This window comes from Tupaia chinensis, unplaced genomic scaffold (genome assembly GCF_000334495.1).
Source record: "Tupaia chinensis unplaced genomic scaffold, TupChi_1.0 Scaffold138098_1, whole genome shotgun sequence".
In the NCBI taxonomy this organism is placed as follows: Eukaryota; Metazoa; Chordata; class Mammalia; order Scandentia; family Tupaiidae; genus Tupaia; species Tupaia belangeri.
Genome location: NW_006197997.1, coordinates 5,439 through 24,053, shown reverse-complemented (window position 1 = coordinate 24,053; position 18,615 = coordinate 5,439). Strand labels below are relative to the sequence as shown.

Sequence of the window (18,615 nt, the reverse complement as noted above, 5' to 3'; positions counted from 1 at the left end):
GAGAGTAATCACACCCACACAGGATGGCCATTCCGCAACCCCTTCTCCTCCATTCTCCTCCTGGGACTTTAAGCATGCACGCACATGCACCTGGTGTGATTCTCAGGCTGGCTGCTAGGTCTAGGACTTGAACCACATTCAGCTATATGGGAGTCCAGCACTTTTATCACCATGCCACCTGCTGGCCCTTAAAATGTTTTTTTCTTTTTTTTTTTTTTTGAGATTTTTTGCTATAGGGCGCGTGCACTCTCCAGAAAGAGAGAGACAGAGAGACAGAAAGCAAGAAATCAGTCCCTAGGGGTGGTTGGCCACACCACAATCCCTTCTCCATTCTCCTCTTGGGATCTTGGGCACGCACGCACATGTGCCCAGCGTGAGTTTAAGCCATCAGGTCTGGGACTCAAACCGCATTCGACTACATGGGAGTCCAGTGACATAGCAATTTGTGGTCCCCCTTAAAATGCCTTTTAAAGCCTTACTTGTGATTTAGTAACAGACCCGCTTTTTGTTAAAACATTTAATAATGAGGTCTATTGAAATTTTAAAGTGCTGATGAGCATAAACAGTATTTCAACTATATATGCAACTATAATATGGTATAAAAATATTTTGGATCTCAATCAAGGATAGAGTCACAAGTCTTTTTAATACTTCTGAGATTTGCTGTCTTCGTTTATAATGGAAGGACATGCTAAATTTTCTGTTCAAGGTTAATAAAAATAAAAGACATAAATTATTTTTCTGTCCAAGTTCACCACCACCCCCCCCACACACACAATTTTCTTCTAGGTTAAAAACCCCTGGTTTGGGACCAGCAGTTAGCGTAATGGCTATGTCGCTGGAGTCCCACGTAGTCGACCGCGGTTTGCGTCCTGGACCCGATGGCTTAAAACTCACGCTGGGTGCGTGTGCGTGCGTGCCCAAGATCCTGGGAGGAGAATGGAGGAGAAGGGATTGCAGCGTGGCCATCCCCCCTGGGGAATGATTTCTCACTTTCTGTCTCTCTGTCTCTCTCTCTCTCTGGCGAGCGCACACGCCCTATAGCAAAAACCTCTCCTAAAAACAAACAAACAAAAACCCCTGGTTTAAAATATAATTTGGGGGGACCAGCAGATGGCATAATGGTTACATTGCTGGCTTCCCACATAGGTGACTGCGGTTTGAGTCCCGGATCCGGTGGCTTTAAACTCAGGCCAGGCGTGTGTGCATGTGTGCCCAGAATCCCAAGAAGAGAATGGAGAAGGAGCTGCGGCAAGGCCACTCCCCCGGGGGGTGATTTCTCGCCTTCTATCTCTATGTCTCTCTCTGTCTCTGTGGTGAGGGCATGCACCCTAGCAAAAATCTCTCTTAAAAAAAAAAAAAAGATACAATTTTGCTTGAGAGTAGTAAAACAAATGAAAAAGTCTGTCATCTGTGAGATCTGTTAATGCAGTAGCAGATCAAGAGCTCTTTATGGTTGAGAAGCTCAGTATTAATTTTGTGGGTAGTCTAAGCTCCAGCCCTTTCTTTCTAAGCTTTGCCCTTTGATGGTCTCAGTACTTCACACACATTAGACTACTGTGTATTATAAACAGCTTGAAAAAAAGAAAAAAGGATCATTGCCCTGAGATTAGGAGGGCTGGGGCTGATCTGTATCTAATCCACCCCCTGAACTCCAAGACTTAATCAGGGAGACCCAACTCCATTCTTTTCGAGAATTAATAAAACAAGGGCAAAGTAAAGCTCTAAGTTAAAAGTAGTGAAGAATAATGGTCTAACTGATAGTCTTCATATAATCTCCACGTGTCCCCAATATCGTAGCAGGTCTGCTTGCATTTGGGCCAGACACGAGCTCTGGGTCACCCTAGCACTTTATCCAGCTTTTCTCTCTGCAAGGATATTTCAACCAACACGTTCAATATGGAATTTATTACACGGTATCTTGCATCCGGTTCCCCAGATGCAGAATCTGAGATGGGGATTTTTGCCAGAGATTTACGGGGAGTGCTCTCGGCATGAGGGAAACAGGATGGGGCAGGGGAAAAAGCTGAGTAAGGATGTGTTCTCAGGAAAAGTCTAGCCTCAGCCTAATCTCACAGGGGAGCTCTGGAGTGGAGGTGATCCTCCCCAGTGGCAAGGGGGATGGATTGTGAGCCCAGAGCACCAGCCAGCCAGGAGAGTAGGGTGTGCTCTAGGTTTCTATGCTACATCCAACATGACAGGCTTAGCAGCATATGGCAGCATGAATTTATTACCTCTCGGTTTCTGTGCGCCAGGAGTCTGAGCAGGCCTAGCTCGGTGTCCTGATCAGGGGCTCACGAAGCTGCTCTCAAGGTATTAGCCAGGTGTTTTATTTTCTTTGGGAAATTTTCTTTTTCTTTCTTTCTCCTTTTTTTTCCCCCCTCATATTATGATTCCTAACTTACAAGTAATCACTGTACATCTTTGTGGAGTACAGCATAGATGTTCAAAGTGTCCATGTACAGTGTGTAGTAATCAAGGATATAGACATGTCTCTTGTTTTCAACATTGAGCGTTATATAATGTATGTGTTTGGTGATAATTCAATGAATTGTTTTTGGAAGTATACCAAACTGAATTGTCAGTAACTATTTACTCAGCTATGAAATACCTGTTCCACTTGTTTACATGATTTCTGTGTCTGTTGCTCATTTTCTTCCAAATATCCTCTTTCAGCCCTTTGCCTTTGGGGCTTCTGGAATCTTCCATTGTTCTCTCTCTACTTTTGTGCCCTTGAGTCTTTCAGGTATTTGTCTTTCATAGCCTGGCTAGTTTCACTTAGTATTCTATCTTCAAAGTTCATCCACTTTATGTCAAATGACAGAATTTTGTTGTTCATTATGACTGAATAGTATTTCATTATGAATACGGGCCATATTTTCTGAATCCATTCACCAGTTTGGCCATTTAGATTGATTCCATGTCCTAGCAACTGTGAATAATGCTGCAATAAACATGGGTGGTATGCATGTGTCTTTGTGACTGAGTGAGTTTCTGTTCTTTGGATAAATACCTAAGAGTGGGATTACTAGGTCAGACAGTAGTTCTATTTGTAGATTTTTGAAGATCCTCCATACTGTTTTCCATTGCGTCAGTGAGGTCTTTTCTGAGGCCCAGGCTCATCTTCCAGGCTCACATGGTTGTGAGTAGAATTCACTTCTTTGCACCTGGAACTCATGGTGACTTCTCCTTCAAGGTTACCAAGGTTACCATTTAACAAGGACAGTGCCTGTAGAAGAGGCAGTTGCGTGCTGATGGCAACCCACATGTGACTGGGCATCAGGAGCAGCTGGGAGATGGGTGCACCGACTCTGTACAGGTCTCATACTTTCCTTTCCTCCCCAAATCTGTCCCTTCAGAACATCTCTGGGGTTTTATTCTAAAGCTGACTAAAAATTCATGATGCTCCTCATTGTCCACAGAATGAGAACCAATTCCTTCACCTGGTTTCACCTACTTTCCCTCCTTGTCTACTGTCCCTCACCTTGTGGTCTCCACCCACAGATCCTTCTTTTGGAGGGGTGGTGGTCGTAATCACCACCTGTGGAGGTGGCGATGATGGTGGAGGAGGTGGACAAGGTGGTGATGGTAATTGTGGTGGTGGTGGAAGTGGGGATGTGGTGGAGGTGCTGATGGTGGTGGTGGAAGAGGTGGTGTGGTGGAGGTGGTGGAAGAGGTGGTGTAGTGGCCACGCAGCCCTCTCTTACCGAGTGCCTAGAGCTCTCCAAGGTGCTTGTCATCTGTTGTCTATAAGCTTCACATTCATGCAAGTTTGATTCTATAAACCCATTTTACATCTGAGAAAGCAGATTTGGAAAGGGTCAGTGAATTTCCTGTGCTCACGGTTTGGAAGAAATGGATCTGGTATTCCCTGAGATCTAGGATCATCTGATATGAGTCTTTGCATTCCCACTGTCATGCTGCCCTGGTCCTCAGGCATTCAGTTGTTTATTGGGCTTTCACACAGTCCTTACTAATTGATGTGATGGCTCGAATAAGCCATCCATTTATCTAACAGTGTACTGAGGTTCTAGTTTGTCTTCTGGGGTCACCACCACCCCCCAACTCCTGGACTCATGACACTCCCACACCATCCCCCCTCTGGGTCAGAAGCAATTCCTCCCTCCTGGGATCCCACAGCTCTTATTCAGGCACCTTCTCAGCATCACTGTGGTTTGCTCACATCCCACCTGCTTGCCCCCTCTCTTTTTCCTCTGTGTCTTTGGTGGTGCCAGGCACAAGGCATAGCAAACCACTGTTGGCCGAAGGCAACACAATTGAAGAACCTCCATAGTGTCAGCCAGGATGTTCCTTCACTTACCCAACAACAAAGTTACCCTCACACCTGTTATCCCCAGCCTAGCCATCAGTGCCATGTCCTGGCCACTGCTGTGGCATTCTATCCTCTCAGACACGAGTGTGCCCAGTATTGTCCAGGAGTTGCAGGAGCTCAAGGCAGAGCCAGGGTCTCATTTCTGCAGCTACAGTTGCCACCTTACCCCCTCCAACATACACACACACACACACACACACGTGTGCACATGCTGACAGGAAGGCAAACTGCTTTCCAAATACCAAGCTAGATGTTGTTTTATCTTTGAAGAGCTAAAAAAAATCATTAGCATTATGTGATTTTTTTTTTCTATTGAGAGATCTTTTCACTATTGGGCGCATGCGCTCGCCAGAAAGAGAGACAGAGAGATAGAGAGAAATCACCCCTGGGGGGATGGCCACGTCGCAATCCCTTCCCCTTCATTCTCCACTTGGGATCTTGGGCACACACACGCGCCCGGTGTGAGTTTAAGCCACCGGGTCCAGGACTCAAACCGTGGTCAACTACATGGGAGTTCAGTGACATAGCCATTACGCTAACTGCTGGTTCCTGGGATTATGTGATTTTCATAGTAAATAGAGTAATTAATACTAATATGTAAATTGATGCTTTTTTGCCCTTCTTGGGTGCCGATGCCTGCCAAAGGATCATGCATTGCCGAATGACAATGGTATTAACTACCATGATAGAATATTACATGTGAAGTTATATGTAGCCATATTTGAAATCTCTAATCTCATTGAGAAACTTTCAGAAATAAAACACGCTAATTTGCTCACTACTAATTCTCTACTCTCATGACAGGATAAGGAGAGTTCTTAATTCCACTGTCTTCCAGGGCCCTGACTGTCTAGTCAGTGTTTATAGCCACATTCATCCAGAGATAAAGGTTAATCTCTTCTCAGTATGAATCCTGTCTTGTTAGACTACTGTGGTCAGTTGTGTTTCTTATAAATTTTGGCTTAAAATTATTTCTAGAATTTTCTCCCTTGGTTTAAGTTTAAATGTACTTGTTAGTTTTAGGACTATAAATGAAATCACACTTGGCCTCAGTGAATTCTTTTGTCAAGTGAGAATTATGTCCTTTTGGCATGCACACTTCATAATAAGGGCTTATTTCACAGTAAGGAGGGCTTTTTGGTTTTTACAGATTTTTATATCAAAGTTGCCATTTAAAAATGACAGGGGCTGGGACCAGCAGTTAGCATAATGGCTATGTTACTGGACTCTCATGTAGTCGACCGCGGTTCGAGTCCCAGACCCGGTGACTTAAACTCACACCAGACACGTGTGCATACGTGCCCAAGATCCCGAGAAGAGAATAGAGGAGAAGAGATTGCAGCATGACCATACTCCCTGGGGTGGGGGGTGATTTCTCACTTTCTGTCTGACTCTGTCTGTCTGGCAAGCGCACGTGCCCTAAGGCAAAAACCTCTCAAAAAAATTACAGTGGGATTGGCCTGGTGGTTAAGGGAGCCAAATCCCACATAGCCAACTGTGTGGTTCAAATTCTGACCCTGGTGGCTTGGAGTACATGCTGGATGCGTGTACCTGTGTTGCAGAAATCCTGACAGGATGGGAAAATTAACAAGAAAGGGTTGTGGTGTTACCACACCCCAGTGGTGGTGGGACGGTTTCTTCCTCTCTTTCTATCTCTTTGACAAGTGCACACACCCTCTGGCAAATTAAAAAAAAAATGTGTGTGTGTGAGTGTGTGTATATATATTTATGTATATGTATATATATGACAAAAATAAGAAAAGTTCCATTTATTGCTCACCTACACTGTGCTAATTATTATGCTAGAAATGTTATATGATTATAAATATTACTTATTATATAGGAGTTAATAGTTACACCATTCACTGTGTTCCGTATGGCTCCAAATTGTCCTTTTTCCCCTCCATGTTTCAGCCTGGGTATTTTCTTATTGACTTCTGTTCTGGATTACTCGTCCCCCTTTCCTGCTATGTGCAATCTCCAGTTGGAAGTGTCTTCTCTTGTCTTGCCAACACCTCAACCACTGCCTCCTGCCTAGTTTCTCAGTCTCATAGCCCATGTTGTTATGGAATCGTCAGATGCCTTGAAAGTAAATATGGCGGACAGTTTCAAACTCACCTTCCACCTTTCTAGCCTTCGGGATCTTGGCCCCTCAGGTCCTGACTATCTTAGTAGCTCCAAACGGTGAAGTTTTATCTTTATAGACTCATGAGACTGTCAGGAACTTAGCTCAACTCTAGAACTGAGCCTTGTATTTCTTGTTTTAGGTTTTTTTGCCATGGGGCTCGTGTGCTCACTGGAGAGAGACTGAGAAGGAAAGTGAGAAATCACCCTACCCCCTACAGACAGGATGGTCACGCTGAAGTCCCTTCTCTTCTACTCTCTTCCTGGGGTTTTGGGCACTCACATACACATGCCCGGAGTGCTGTTCAAACTATCAGGTCCAGGACTTGAACCAGTCAGTCATGTGGGAATCCAGCACCTTCGCTACCATGTCACCTGCTGTCCCCAAGAACTCAGTCTTTTAACCACCACTTCATATTCGGTTTTGTAGCCTCTCATCCTACAGCGCTTACGAATCCGAAACCACCTCAAGGGAAAATGTTGAAAAATACTGGAGTCTCCTTCATGTTCTTTCCTTCTCTTTGGGACTCTCTATTTGGATGTCCTGGTTGTCTTGATAATTCCCTGATACCTTAAAACAAGTGTGTGTATGTGTGTGTGCATGTGTGCGTGTACATGCATATGTCCAGCGTTTCTAGTGGTCAGTAAGAAGACAGATCTTGGGGGCCGGCAGGTGGCGTAGTAGTTAAGGTGCTGGACTCTCACTTGGCCAACCATGTTTTAAGTCCTGGACTTAGTGGCTTGCTTTCTAGCGTGCATGCGTGCGCTCTCTCTCTCTCTCTCTCTCTCTCTTGCTCTGTGACCAAATTTAAAAAATAATGATGCTGATGATGAATAAAATTAAAAATAAATTTATTCCCCCCTAAAAGATCTTAAGTTACTCTTATTATTACTGGAATATAAAACCCTCAGTTTGCTGCTTTTTTAAAAAATTTGCCTGAAGATGTGTGTGCTCCCTGGAGAAAGAGAGAGATGGAAAGCATGAGAAAGCACCCCCTCATACACATCATCCCCTCCTTTTGGGATTTTGGACACACATGCACACATACCCACCATGCCTCTGAAGCTGCCAAGGTATGGCACTCAAACTGCATGGTTGACCGTGTGGGATCCAGTCGCCTAAACTACCATGCCACCGGCTCACCCCACAGTTTGCTTTTAAAAGCTCTTTAAGCTTATGAGAATTTTAAAGTAGCCCGTAACATTTTAACTGCCTTTCTAATCAGTAGTAGTGTAAACATAAAGAAAAAGCCATCGCTCTTTTGAAGACTGCTGGTTTCTAGCAGTGTCTGTGAGCTCATCGGCAGCAGAGGTAGAGCTGGGTGCAGAAAATAGTGAGAAAGGACACAGGATGTTGGGAGGAAAAAAATCACATTTGGAAAGAAAAAAAAAAAAAAAAAAAAAAAAAGCCCAAGGCCTCTTTAAAAAGCACTTAGAGGATTTTCTCCTCAACCAGTGATCCGACTTAATGCTAAGTGCTTATTTGCTGACCTTCTGTGTTATTTGCAAATTTAAAGGAGGCCAGCCCTTCCTGTTTTCATTTAATTTGCCACTGTAGCTGCTGGTTAGCTAAGGGAGAGAAAACCCTTCTTTATTTTATTTTATTTTATTTTTTTTGGTGGGAAGAGCCAGCTGTGAGGGAGGTTTCTAAGTCACGTGGCCAGCATGGCCAGCGAGGGGGTGCCACAGTGTTGGGTCCAGTTTGCTTAGGGTCCTAGAGAGGGCTGGCACGGAGATCTCTGGGTGTTTCTCCCACATAGTAGTGCAGTTGTCCTGTGTCAGGTACAGGGGCCCCCCTGTTCCATCTGCCCTGCTGTATCCTGGCTCAGGAACTCACATTTTTTCCCCTTAAACCATGTGTCAGTTTTTTCCCTAACCTGCTTCTCCCCACTCTTACCTCAGTTTACTTCCAAGCTAAAGCTGGAGGGATCTTTCTAGAACACAGCTTCCAAAGGCCCCCTTGCTGTGCTCTCTGGCCCTGGCCAACCAGGCAGCAAGGGGAACTTGTCTATAACAGCCTCTAGCATCCTGCTACCCTGCTCCCAGCCCTGCCTAGACTTGAGAATGCAGGAGCCTCCTTTCCCAGCCTCCTGCCCGCCAGCCTGACCTTCCGGCCCGCAGGAATCACATGCAGCCCTCTGGGCATCCTCCCAGACCCTCTCCACACTGCTAGGCCAGCCGTGCCCCCCATTTGATCTCTGACAAATGTCCCTCTGTCTTTTAATTTGGCTCAGGGGTATCTCCTCCGCCAAGCCTGCCAGCTCTCAGTTGGAACCAGGGGTCCCTCTGTGTCCCCAGAGCCTCCCCTGTCCCGATGTAGTTGCCCTGCACTGTCATGGGTCCCCGGTTTCTCCTAAGACTACTTACTCCCTGAAGGTCTTTCATGTCTCTTTCCCCGGGTCCCCGCGCGTTGCCTGGCATAAAGTAAGCACCCAATAAATTTCAAACGGAGCACATGTTAAGTTCCCCATAAAACCTCAGCCGCTGCCAGTCCTGCCTTCAGTCCGGGTATTCTGCATGGAGACTCCTTCACCTTTCAAAGGCAGAAGATTCCTCTTGGGTTTTAGGAGGAAAAGATAGCTTCTTGCTTTTTGGTTGATCAGAGTAAGTGTTCATTCAATTTAGACACTTTGGATTGTAGAGGTGATAGTTGTGGGATTTTTGTTTGTTTGTTTTGGGGGAGAGGTTTTTGCTAGCTCGCCAGAAAGACAGAAGGCAAGAAATCATACCCCCAGGGGGATGGCCACGCCACAGTCCCTTCTCCTCCATTCCCTCGGGATCTTGGGCACACACGCACACGCGCCCAGTGTGAGTTTAAGCCACCAGGTCCAGGACTTGAACCGCTGTTGTCTACATGGGAGTCCAGCAACATAGCCATTATGCCATCTGCTGGCCCTGTGTTCGTTTTGTTTTTCAAGCAGTTAAATGGCAGCAATTACAGATCACGCCAGAGCCCTAAGGCGTTCTCTATCCTACCATGTTCCTCCACGTATTGAAGTGCCCAGCTCAGGGAAGCTGCACTTCCAAAACGGCGCAGGCAGCCACTAGCTGTGCAGCTCACGCCGCAATCCCTTCTCCTCCATTCTCCTCTCGGGATCTTGGGCACGCACGCACACGCGCCCGGCGTGAGTTTTAAGCCACCGGGTCCGGGACACGAACCGCGGTCGACTACGTGGGAGTCCAGCGACATAGCCATTACACTAACTGCTGGGTCCCGGGAAGATGCACTTCTAAAACGGCGCAGGCAGCCACTAGCTGTGCAGCTCCTGCTTTCCCTCCGCAGCTCAGATCAAACAGCAGAGTGAGCACAGCGTGGGGAGGAGCGGCTGCCCTTTCTGGCAGTGTTGGCGTGTTTCTAATTGCTGCACCCCCTCTGCCTCCACCCCCGGCTCAGCGTGGTCTGGGTCCCATCTGCCCAGAGTTACTGAGACAAGCAGTAAGAAGCTGCTTTTCAGACTGTTCCATTAGCTCAGGTTCACGCAATCCTTACCAGAGAGCAACGTCCACGCCTTGACCGGTCGCCACTCAGGACTCATTCAAAATAAGGTAGACGATCATGACTTCGATGGCCGCTCCCTCGGAAGCAGCCTTCACTTCGGGTAAATGACAAATATCTTGTCATTTACTCACGTGCATTGTAGTGCATGAAACATTTCTGTCCTTGATCTAAACGTTCTTATATAAACACATACTTTTTCAGTGTGATTTCAGATCTCAATTAGCAATTGGTATGATTATTTTTTTTTTCATTGCTAGCAGGCACATGTGCTCACCAGAGAGACAGAGAGAGGCAGAGATGGAGAAAGAGCGCCCCTAGTGGGGCATGGTCCTGCTGCAATGCCTTCCCCTCCATTTCTCCATCCCGACAGGATTCTGGGCACACATGCATGTGTGCCCAGCATGTTTCTCAAGCTTCCAGGGCCTGGATTTTAACCACATTTGGTCATGTGGGATCAGGCTCCCTTAATCAGTAAGCCACAGGGTTGGCTCAGAATAATTCTTAAATAGTAATGTGAGAACAACGAGGAAAGTAGTTTCGCTTCTGGTTCTAAGGATGAATCTGGTTCTACCGCTTAGATGGCTTTGGGATGGTGGGCAATTTATTTGCACTTCTGCACCTCTGTCACCCGCTCTATAAATGGAGGTAGTAACCTACCAGCTCAGGTCATGTGAGGATTGAGTGAGAAAATGTTTGTGAAGAGTTGGGCCCCGTCTCCAAGAAATGTTAATCTATTGACACTTCTGCCTCCCCATCCCCATTGTCACCCTCTCCCACTAGTGTAACATGATAACTGATTTATTTATTTATTTTACTTTTTTATTTTTGGAGAGGTTTTTGCTATAGGGCGCATGCGCTCGCCAGAAAGACAGAGAGAGACAGAGAGACAGAAAGCGAGAAATCACCCCCCAGGGGGAATGGCCATGCCGCAATCCCTTCTCCTCCATTCTCCTCTCGGGATCTTGGGCACGCACGCACACGCGCCCGGCGTGAGTTTAAGCTACTGGGTCCAGGACTGGAACCACGGTCGGCTACATGGGAGTTTAGCGACATAGCCATTACGTTAACTGCTGGTCCCAATAACTGACTTATTTCAACATGAAAGGTATTTCAATATGAAAGACTTAAACACAAAGCTTTAAGATGCTCAGCCTTTGAGGAACCCAGAAGAATGTATGTGTAAGCGCATTAAGATCACATTCATTTATCCCTCTCCACACCTTGATGGTCTTTCAGCTCTGGTTAGTGATCTGGTTAGAAGATCTAGATCCCAAGTGTGTGCTTCACTCCTGGAAAGGACGTGGATATTAAAGGTCCTTTGCTGAAATCTGGAGTCCCAGAGGATTTTCTGGGAATAGTTGATCCAAAAAATCACCCACCGCTCCCCGGAGAGAGCCTGTTTTATTCATGCTGAGTGGTTAAGTCTATTACCGGCTAAATGCTGTCCTGCATGCAGATCGAAATCATCTGTTAGTCACTCAGGCTTCCACCCCCAGAGTCATCTGTGCCCCTGCGCCCTGTCGCCCAGGCCTCGCAGCTCAGCAGCCTCCGGCGTGGCCACATCTGCTTCCCCTTCCAGGCCGCCCTGGCTGCGGCCCCACCATTTCCTTCCCTCACCTGCCCCCCAGTGTCTGCGAGTGTGAGCTACTTGACACCCCTGTCCAAGGAGCGCTGAGGAAACATGGTGGGTGTTCCATGGCCCGGTGCGCTTGGGATCAGCACGGCCTTTTTGGAGACGCGACTGAAAACACACGACAGACAGAATGAGGTCCTCTACACGTTTGTTTCCCTTAGTGTCCTCTGACTCCTGTCCTCACAGACTCTGAGTGCCCTCCCAGGAAACGGAGGCTCATCGACCCGTGTTGGAGTCCCTGCTACAGTGTGGCAGGGGTTAAAGTTGCTGTGAGCCCAACATTGGTCAGTGAGGACATCCGTATGGTGACAGGCTGTGTGCCAGGAAAAGGACACAGAGCACCTCTGGACTGTGTCCTCAGCAGAGAAAGCAAAGTGCCGTGTGAGATGAGGGGTGTCGTGCCTGAACGTTTAGCTGGATGACACCCAGACACCCCCAAACTGGCAGGCATGTTTGCCTCTGGGAGGGGACTCCCGAGAGGCTGGGAGCTGACCTCCCTGGGTGCCTCCTGGGCCTTTAGAGCTTTTGCTGTTTGCAGCACAGCATTAACCTTCTGCAGATCCCCCCATGTCACATAGGCTCTGCACTGTGGCCCCGCAGCTGGCTCCTGCCTGCCTGCCCAGCTCGTCTTGCTCCACCTCCCTGCTGGCGCTCTCCCCGTCTCTACCTATGACCAGCACAGAGCAGCCGGGATCGGCGATGGGTGCCCCTTTCCTCTGCTGCTCTCAGACTTGCCCTCTCCACTTGGAAACCCTCAGAGCAGCCCGCCCCCTGTAGAGCGAGCCGACCAGGATGTGAGGGTCCCTGCCAGCTTTACTCTGGCCTTGAACTCTGACTTGTGAGACTGTGGGAGCCCAGAGCTCCCAGAGGCGGTACCAGTCTGTGCAGAAAGGCCGGAATCCAGGGGTAACAGGCAATGATCCAGAATCCTCAATAACCATGTGCCTAGGAAAACTCGACCCTTCCTTCTTCTTCCCCATGCAATAGCGTAGAGCTCCCTGGCTTCTAGGTATGGGCGTGTTGCTCATCTCCCTGGAACACCCAGTGCGGGCCTGGAGTCTCTAGGTGTGGGAGGCATGCTGGCTGTTCCCTTCCTGTCTTCCTCTTTCCCAGTGTCCCTGCCTGTCCACCGTCCCCTTGGGTCTTGATGTCCTTGGGTTTCAAAGGAAAGAACACAAGGCCCGTTGTCTGACCTTCATCCCTGGCTCCATTGATGACTAACTTAGGGAGACACTTCACCTCTCAGTGTCTTCGGGTCCCCTGCCCTAACACAAAATCCACATTTATCTCCGTGCCAAAAAGCTTTGATCATCAGACCACCACAAATGCAGAGGGTTAGCCGTGCGTGCAGTTGCCCTTTTGCCCACCTCCTGGCTTCTAGGACTGTCTGGAAGATGAGTAAAGTGATGTCTTTCATATGCTTGAGAGAAAAGGCCTGAGCACCATGCAAGGTAGGGAAGAAGGCCCCGCCTGCTAACAGACCGTAGGTTTCACGAGCTGCCCCAGGCCTCAGTGATCCCATCTGCAGTTTGCGCGTATTAAACCCAGCTCACAAGGGCGGTTGTGAGGGTCACGTGAGGCAGCTCAGGAGGAAGGCCTCTGTGGACTGTGAAATGCTCCCTGACGTCAGCCGGTACAAGCGGTTCACGCTCCTGTTTGTTGATTATTTCAGCGGAGGGTGCAGGATGTCACCAGCCCCATCGTGTTTGAGGTGGCCTACAGCCTCGGGGAGCATGTGACCGGAGAGGAGGAGAAGGAGCTGCCAGCGCTGACACCCGTCCTCCGCTGGAAGAAGGGACAAAAGATTGCCCAGAAGAATCAGGTCAGAACCATAGAGCTCACAGCTCACAGGGACCCCAGGGGTCAGGTGCACATGGCGGGAGTAATGGCCTAGAATCGAAAGACCCGTGGGCCCTGGCTGCCTGAAAGATCATGCTCAGGGCAGGGCCCTCTCTGGGCCTCCCCTTTCCTGATGCAAAATGATGAAATAAAGGATCTTCTGGTTGTGGTTAACTCCCACGGGATTTAAACCTTTAAACCCATTGGGACTGTTCTCATGCTGTTGGAAAACTGAGTCCATTCAGAGTCATGAACTTCCCCCAGGGCCCTTGAACTTGACCTTGTTCCTAGATACTTTTTATTTGCTTGTTCTTGCCTTTTGTTTTTGTTTTTGTTTTGCTGTTGGGTATGTGCATTCACCAGAAACACAGAGGGAGATGGAGAGGGAGAAAGTGTCCCCCAGTGTGGCGTGGTCATGACACAGTTCCTTCGCCTTCATTTCTCCTTCAGGATCAGGATTTGAGGCACACGTGCGCATATGCCCAGCTTGTTTTTCAAACCACCAGGGCCTATATGCAAACCACATGGTCATTCATGTGGGATCTGTCTCCCTGAAGCTCCAGGCTACAAGCCGGCCTGTGTTGAGAGCTTAGTTTGGTACACCTGGTGTTCAGTGAGCCTTTACTGGTGGGGAGTGAGTCAGGTGTCAAGCAAGAACTGCAGCTTGCCGAGTTGGTGGTTGAGTTGAGCATGCCCAGCCAGGTGTCCCTGGAAGCCAGAGCACTATGGCGAATGCAGGTGGCTGACCTGTCCTATGTGCTGTTCGTCACATCCGGGGCTGTGCTGCTGTGGAGAGGAGCCATTGAGCAATGTCAAGGGCAGGCGATAGGAGGCAGGAGGGAGCCAGGAACTGACTCTCTGCACAGCTATGCCAGCCCAGCTGCCCCTCAGAAGTATGGAGCACAAGTATCATGCAAGAAGCGTGCAAGGAGTTCATGATCACCAGTCTGTTTTTTTTATTTATTTATTTATTTATTTATTTATTTATAATTGCCTGAGAGTGCATGTGCTTGCCAGAGACAGAGGAAGAGAGAGAATGCATCTTTGAATGGGCCATGGTCAGGCCTCCATCCCTTCTCCGTTTTTCCCTTCTATAGGGATTTTGGGCATGCTCAGAGGCCTGGCATGTTTTTCAAGCCTCTCAGGTGGGAGTCAAACCATGATCGGCCATGTGGGACCCAGCTCACTGTAACAACTATGCTATGGGGCCAGCTTCCCAGCCTGTTTTTAAATCTTTTTTTTTTTTCTTCTTTTTTTGGAGAGGTTTTTGCTATAGGGCGCGTGTGCTCGCCAGAAAGACAGGGACAGAGGGACAGAAAGCGAGAAATCACCTCCCAGGGGGATTGTCATGCCACAATCCCTTCTCCTCTATTCTCCTCTTGGGATCTTGGGCATGCACACGCACCCAGTGTGAGTTTAAGCTACCAGGTCCAGTACTCGAACCGCGGTCGACTACATGGGAGTCCAGCGACATAGCCATTACGCTAACTGCTGGCCCCTTGTTTTGTTTTTTTGAAAAAGCCAAGTACCTCAGATCCATGACCCTGCTGAAGCTCAGGGGAGAAAAAACTTTTTGTCTTTGTTGTTTGTCTGAACCACACCCCTGGCTGGGCAGGGTGGGGAAGAAGCTGCAGAACCACCCACCAGCCCTCCCCTGCACAGTTCTCCAGGCCCTCTGAGCACAGGGAAAACTGGCAGAACAGTGCCCCCACCTTCCAGGGTGGACGTGTAAATGGAAATACACAGAGGTGTTTGGGCTCAAGGGGGTCCATCCCAGCATTCAAGTCAGTGGAGAAATTTCCATCAGCCGTCTGTCCACCTTTCTCCCCAAAGTCTCTCCCATGTCATCTTGGCTCAGGTTTCCCCACAGCAGAGGCTGAGATGGGGATTTGGAAGCACGTGGTCCAGTGGGACTGAGCTCTTGGGAAGACCGAAAGGGAAGGGCCTGCACAGGAGGTGGGTCAGCTGAAGGATAGCCGGGAGCCCCTGGAGCGTAATTTACACCAAGGGTTGTCTTCTCCTTGGAGCAAGAGGTCGGGCCTTTGGTACCCCACGTTAGTCAGCCATTGGCTGGATGTGGGGTGGAAGGGGACTGCGATCCTCATTGAAGGAGGATCCCTTCAGTTGGGACAGCTCCCTGGAGCAGAATGCAGAAGTAAACCATTACCTGCCTATACTGAGAACAGCGAGGGGCAGTGACAGTGTCTGCCGCTCATATTCACACTACCACTGGGAAATACTCCCGGGGGGCGGGGGGCGATTTAAAACACAGACTTGCTAGGGCCAGCAAATGGCATAGCAGTTATATCGCTGGACTCCTGCATGGCCAACCATGGTTTGAGTCCTGGACCCGGTGGCTTGAAACTCACACTGGGTGTGTGTATCTGTGTGCCCAGGATCCCAGGAGGAGAATGGAGGAGAAGGGATTGCAGTGTGGCCATCCCCCCTGGAGGGTGATTTATCATTTTGCCTCTCACCTTCTGTCTCTCTAGCAAGCACAGGTGCCCTAAGTTAAAACCTCTTTAAAAAAAATAAAAGAATGGACTTGCTAGTGGTGTAGTGGTTAGGGCGCTGGACTTTTATATGGTTGGTGTGGTTCGGATCCTAGACATGGTGGCTTGCTTTCTTACTATCCGTCCCCCCGGTCAAGCTGAATAGTAAGTAAGTAATTCTTTTAAAAAAATGGAAAAACACATAGTGAATTTTTCATTTGTTTATCCTTTGAGGATTTGAGGCTCGGACACACACATGCCTGGCATGTTTTTCAAGTCACTGGGGCTGGGATTCATACTGAGGTCGGCCCTATGAGATCTGGCCCCCAGTATATCGCACTTAGCTACTGCACTATGGAGCCAGCCCATCATAGCCACAGATGTTCTACCTTCTTCTTTTTTAAACACTTTGCTGTAAGGAATGTATGCTCACCAGAGAGAGACAGAGATAAAGAGAAGGAAAGTGAGAAAGCACTTCCCAGAGTGGATGACCACACCTCAGTCCCTTTTCGCCATTCTTCTCTTAGGATTTTGGGCATGCACACACCTGTGCCCGGTGTGTTTTTCCAGCTCTTGGGCACAGGACTTGAACCATACCGTTGGCCGTGTAGGGTCCAGCCACCTTAACCACTACACCACCACCTGGCTCCTTTTTTCTTTGTTTTTTAAGTTTACTTGTTTATAAGATAGAGTAATGAATTTTTTCTCTTTATGAGAGATGAAAGAGAGAGAGAGAAGAAAATGAAAAGAGATGGAAGTAGGTGTTTTTGAGTTTCACCATGTCAGGATCCACCTGCCCCAGCCTCCCAGTTCAGTTAGCTAGGGCCACAGGTGCGTGCCACTGTGCCCAGCCTGGTGAGCTTGGGCTGCACAGTGAAGCCGGGCCTTCCTTGTGGGCTGAGCCTCTAGCAGCAGTGTCTGAGCAGCCTACACCACTGCAGGTGAGCTCTTCTATCTCATTCCCCTCTCTCCTTTTTTTTTAAGAGAGACATTTTTTCTATAGGGCATGTGCACTTGCTGGAGAGACAGATTCAGAGAGCCAGAAAGCCAGAAATCACCCCCCACGGGAAATGGCCTCACTGCTATCCCTTCTTCATTCTCTTCTCAGGATCTTGGGTATGCATAGATACGCCCCTGGCATGAGTTTTAAGCCACAGGGGTCTGGGACTCAAATCACGTCAACTACATGGGAGTCCAGCGACATGAACATTACACCATCTGCCGGCCCCTTCTATATCATTCTTGAATACAGATGGACAACCAAGGGAACCTGAGAGTCAGGGGGAGATATGGTATAGGAAATGAAAGACCAAAATAAATAGAATAACTCTGAAGGAAACAGAGTTTCCAGAGAATATAGCCCAAAGCGGTGTGAGCAGCAGGTCACTACACAAGTTTGGAACTGTGCAGGAAACCCCTGGGTTCAATTCCTGGGTGTTACTGAGTATGCCAGGCGTGCCTGTGCTCCTGCGGGCTGGAAGGCTGGAGAGGGATACGGTGTCACAGACCCTGACAGAGATCATCGTCTCTGTCTCTGTCTCTCTCATAAAATAAATAAGCAACCTTTAAAAAGTTATTCAGAGGGACCAGCAGGTGGCATGGTGGTTAAGGCACTAGATTCCCACATGACTGACTGCAGTTCGAGTCCCAGACCTGGTGGCTCGAAAATCACACTGGGTACATGTGCATGTGTGCCCCAAATCTCACGAGAGTGGAGGACGGGGGTTGCAGTGTGGCCACTCCCTCTAGGGGGTGATTTCTCACTTTCCTTCTCACTCTCTCTCTCTGTCTCTCTGGTGAGCACATGTGCCTTATGGCAGAAACCTAAAAAAGTAAACTAAGGAGTAGAAGACATCATACAAGTTAAACACCACCACCCACCACCACCTTGCAGTAGACGCAAGGAGGCTTAAAAAGTAGAACCACACAAGTTCTCTTAATATTGTAATCTTTTGAATTGGTGAGTCAGGAGATACTACAAAATTGAATGGAACAAGAAATAGTCATGTAGTGCTTAAAGTCAAAGCAGTCACACCTGCCACCAAAGGTCACTTTAAGAACAGAGCTTCTGGGATCAGCAGTTGGCGTAATGACTATGTCACCACACTCCCATGTAGTCGACTATGGTTCGAGTCCCGGACCCGGTGGCTTAAACTCAACACCGGGCGCATGTGCATGTGTGCCCAAGATCCCGAGAGGGGAATGGAGGGAGAAGGGATTGTGGAGTGGCCATCCCCCCTGGGGGGTGATTTCTCGCTTTCTGTCTCTCTAAATGACCGATAAAAAAAACATCACAAAAAAAAAAAAAAAAAAAAAGCTTCTGGAAGTATGGTTCTTGAACCAGAGGCATCATTGTCTCTTGGGATCCTGTGAGAAGTGAAAGTTCTTGAGTCCCCTCAGACCCATTGAGCCAGAAACTCATGAATGGGCTCCAACAATCCACGCTGTAACCGGCTGCCTGGGGGTTCTCACGTTGGAGAACCGTGGCAGCCGAAATGCTCCGCGTAATGATTTGCCCATCCAAATGAGGAAGCTGGTCCTTGTGTAAGTGAGAGAAAGTCTTGTCTGTTCTGGGGGGAATGCGGTAAGGTAATGTCTGCATCTGGCAAGCCGTGGAGTAGTAGCACTGGCATGTTTTCTAGAGAAAGGGAAATGCTCATCAAAAGAAGCGTCAACAGGCCCGGGTAAGAGCGGT

The 18,615-nt window shown here is 48.3% G+C and overlaps 1 protein-coding gene across 1 annotated transcript in view; it reads left to right on the top strand.

The window, feature by feature from the left end:
• Nucleotides 1-14,367, top strand: part of LOC102492922 (integrin alpha-9) — a 198,560-nt gene extending 184,193 nt beyond the window's left edge. Inside the window, exons 16-17 of the mRNA XM_027776804.1 lie at nucleotides 13,262-13,456; nucleotides 14,017-14,367. Coding sequence (XP_027632605.1) covers nucleotides 13,262-13,456; nucleotides 14,017-14,367 — 546 coding nt within the window. The remainder of the gene's footprint in view (nucleotides 1-13,261; nucleotides 13,457-14,016) is intronic.
• Nucleotides 14,368-18,615: the final 4,248 nt, after the last annotated feature.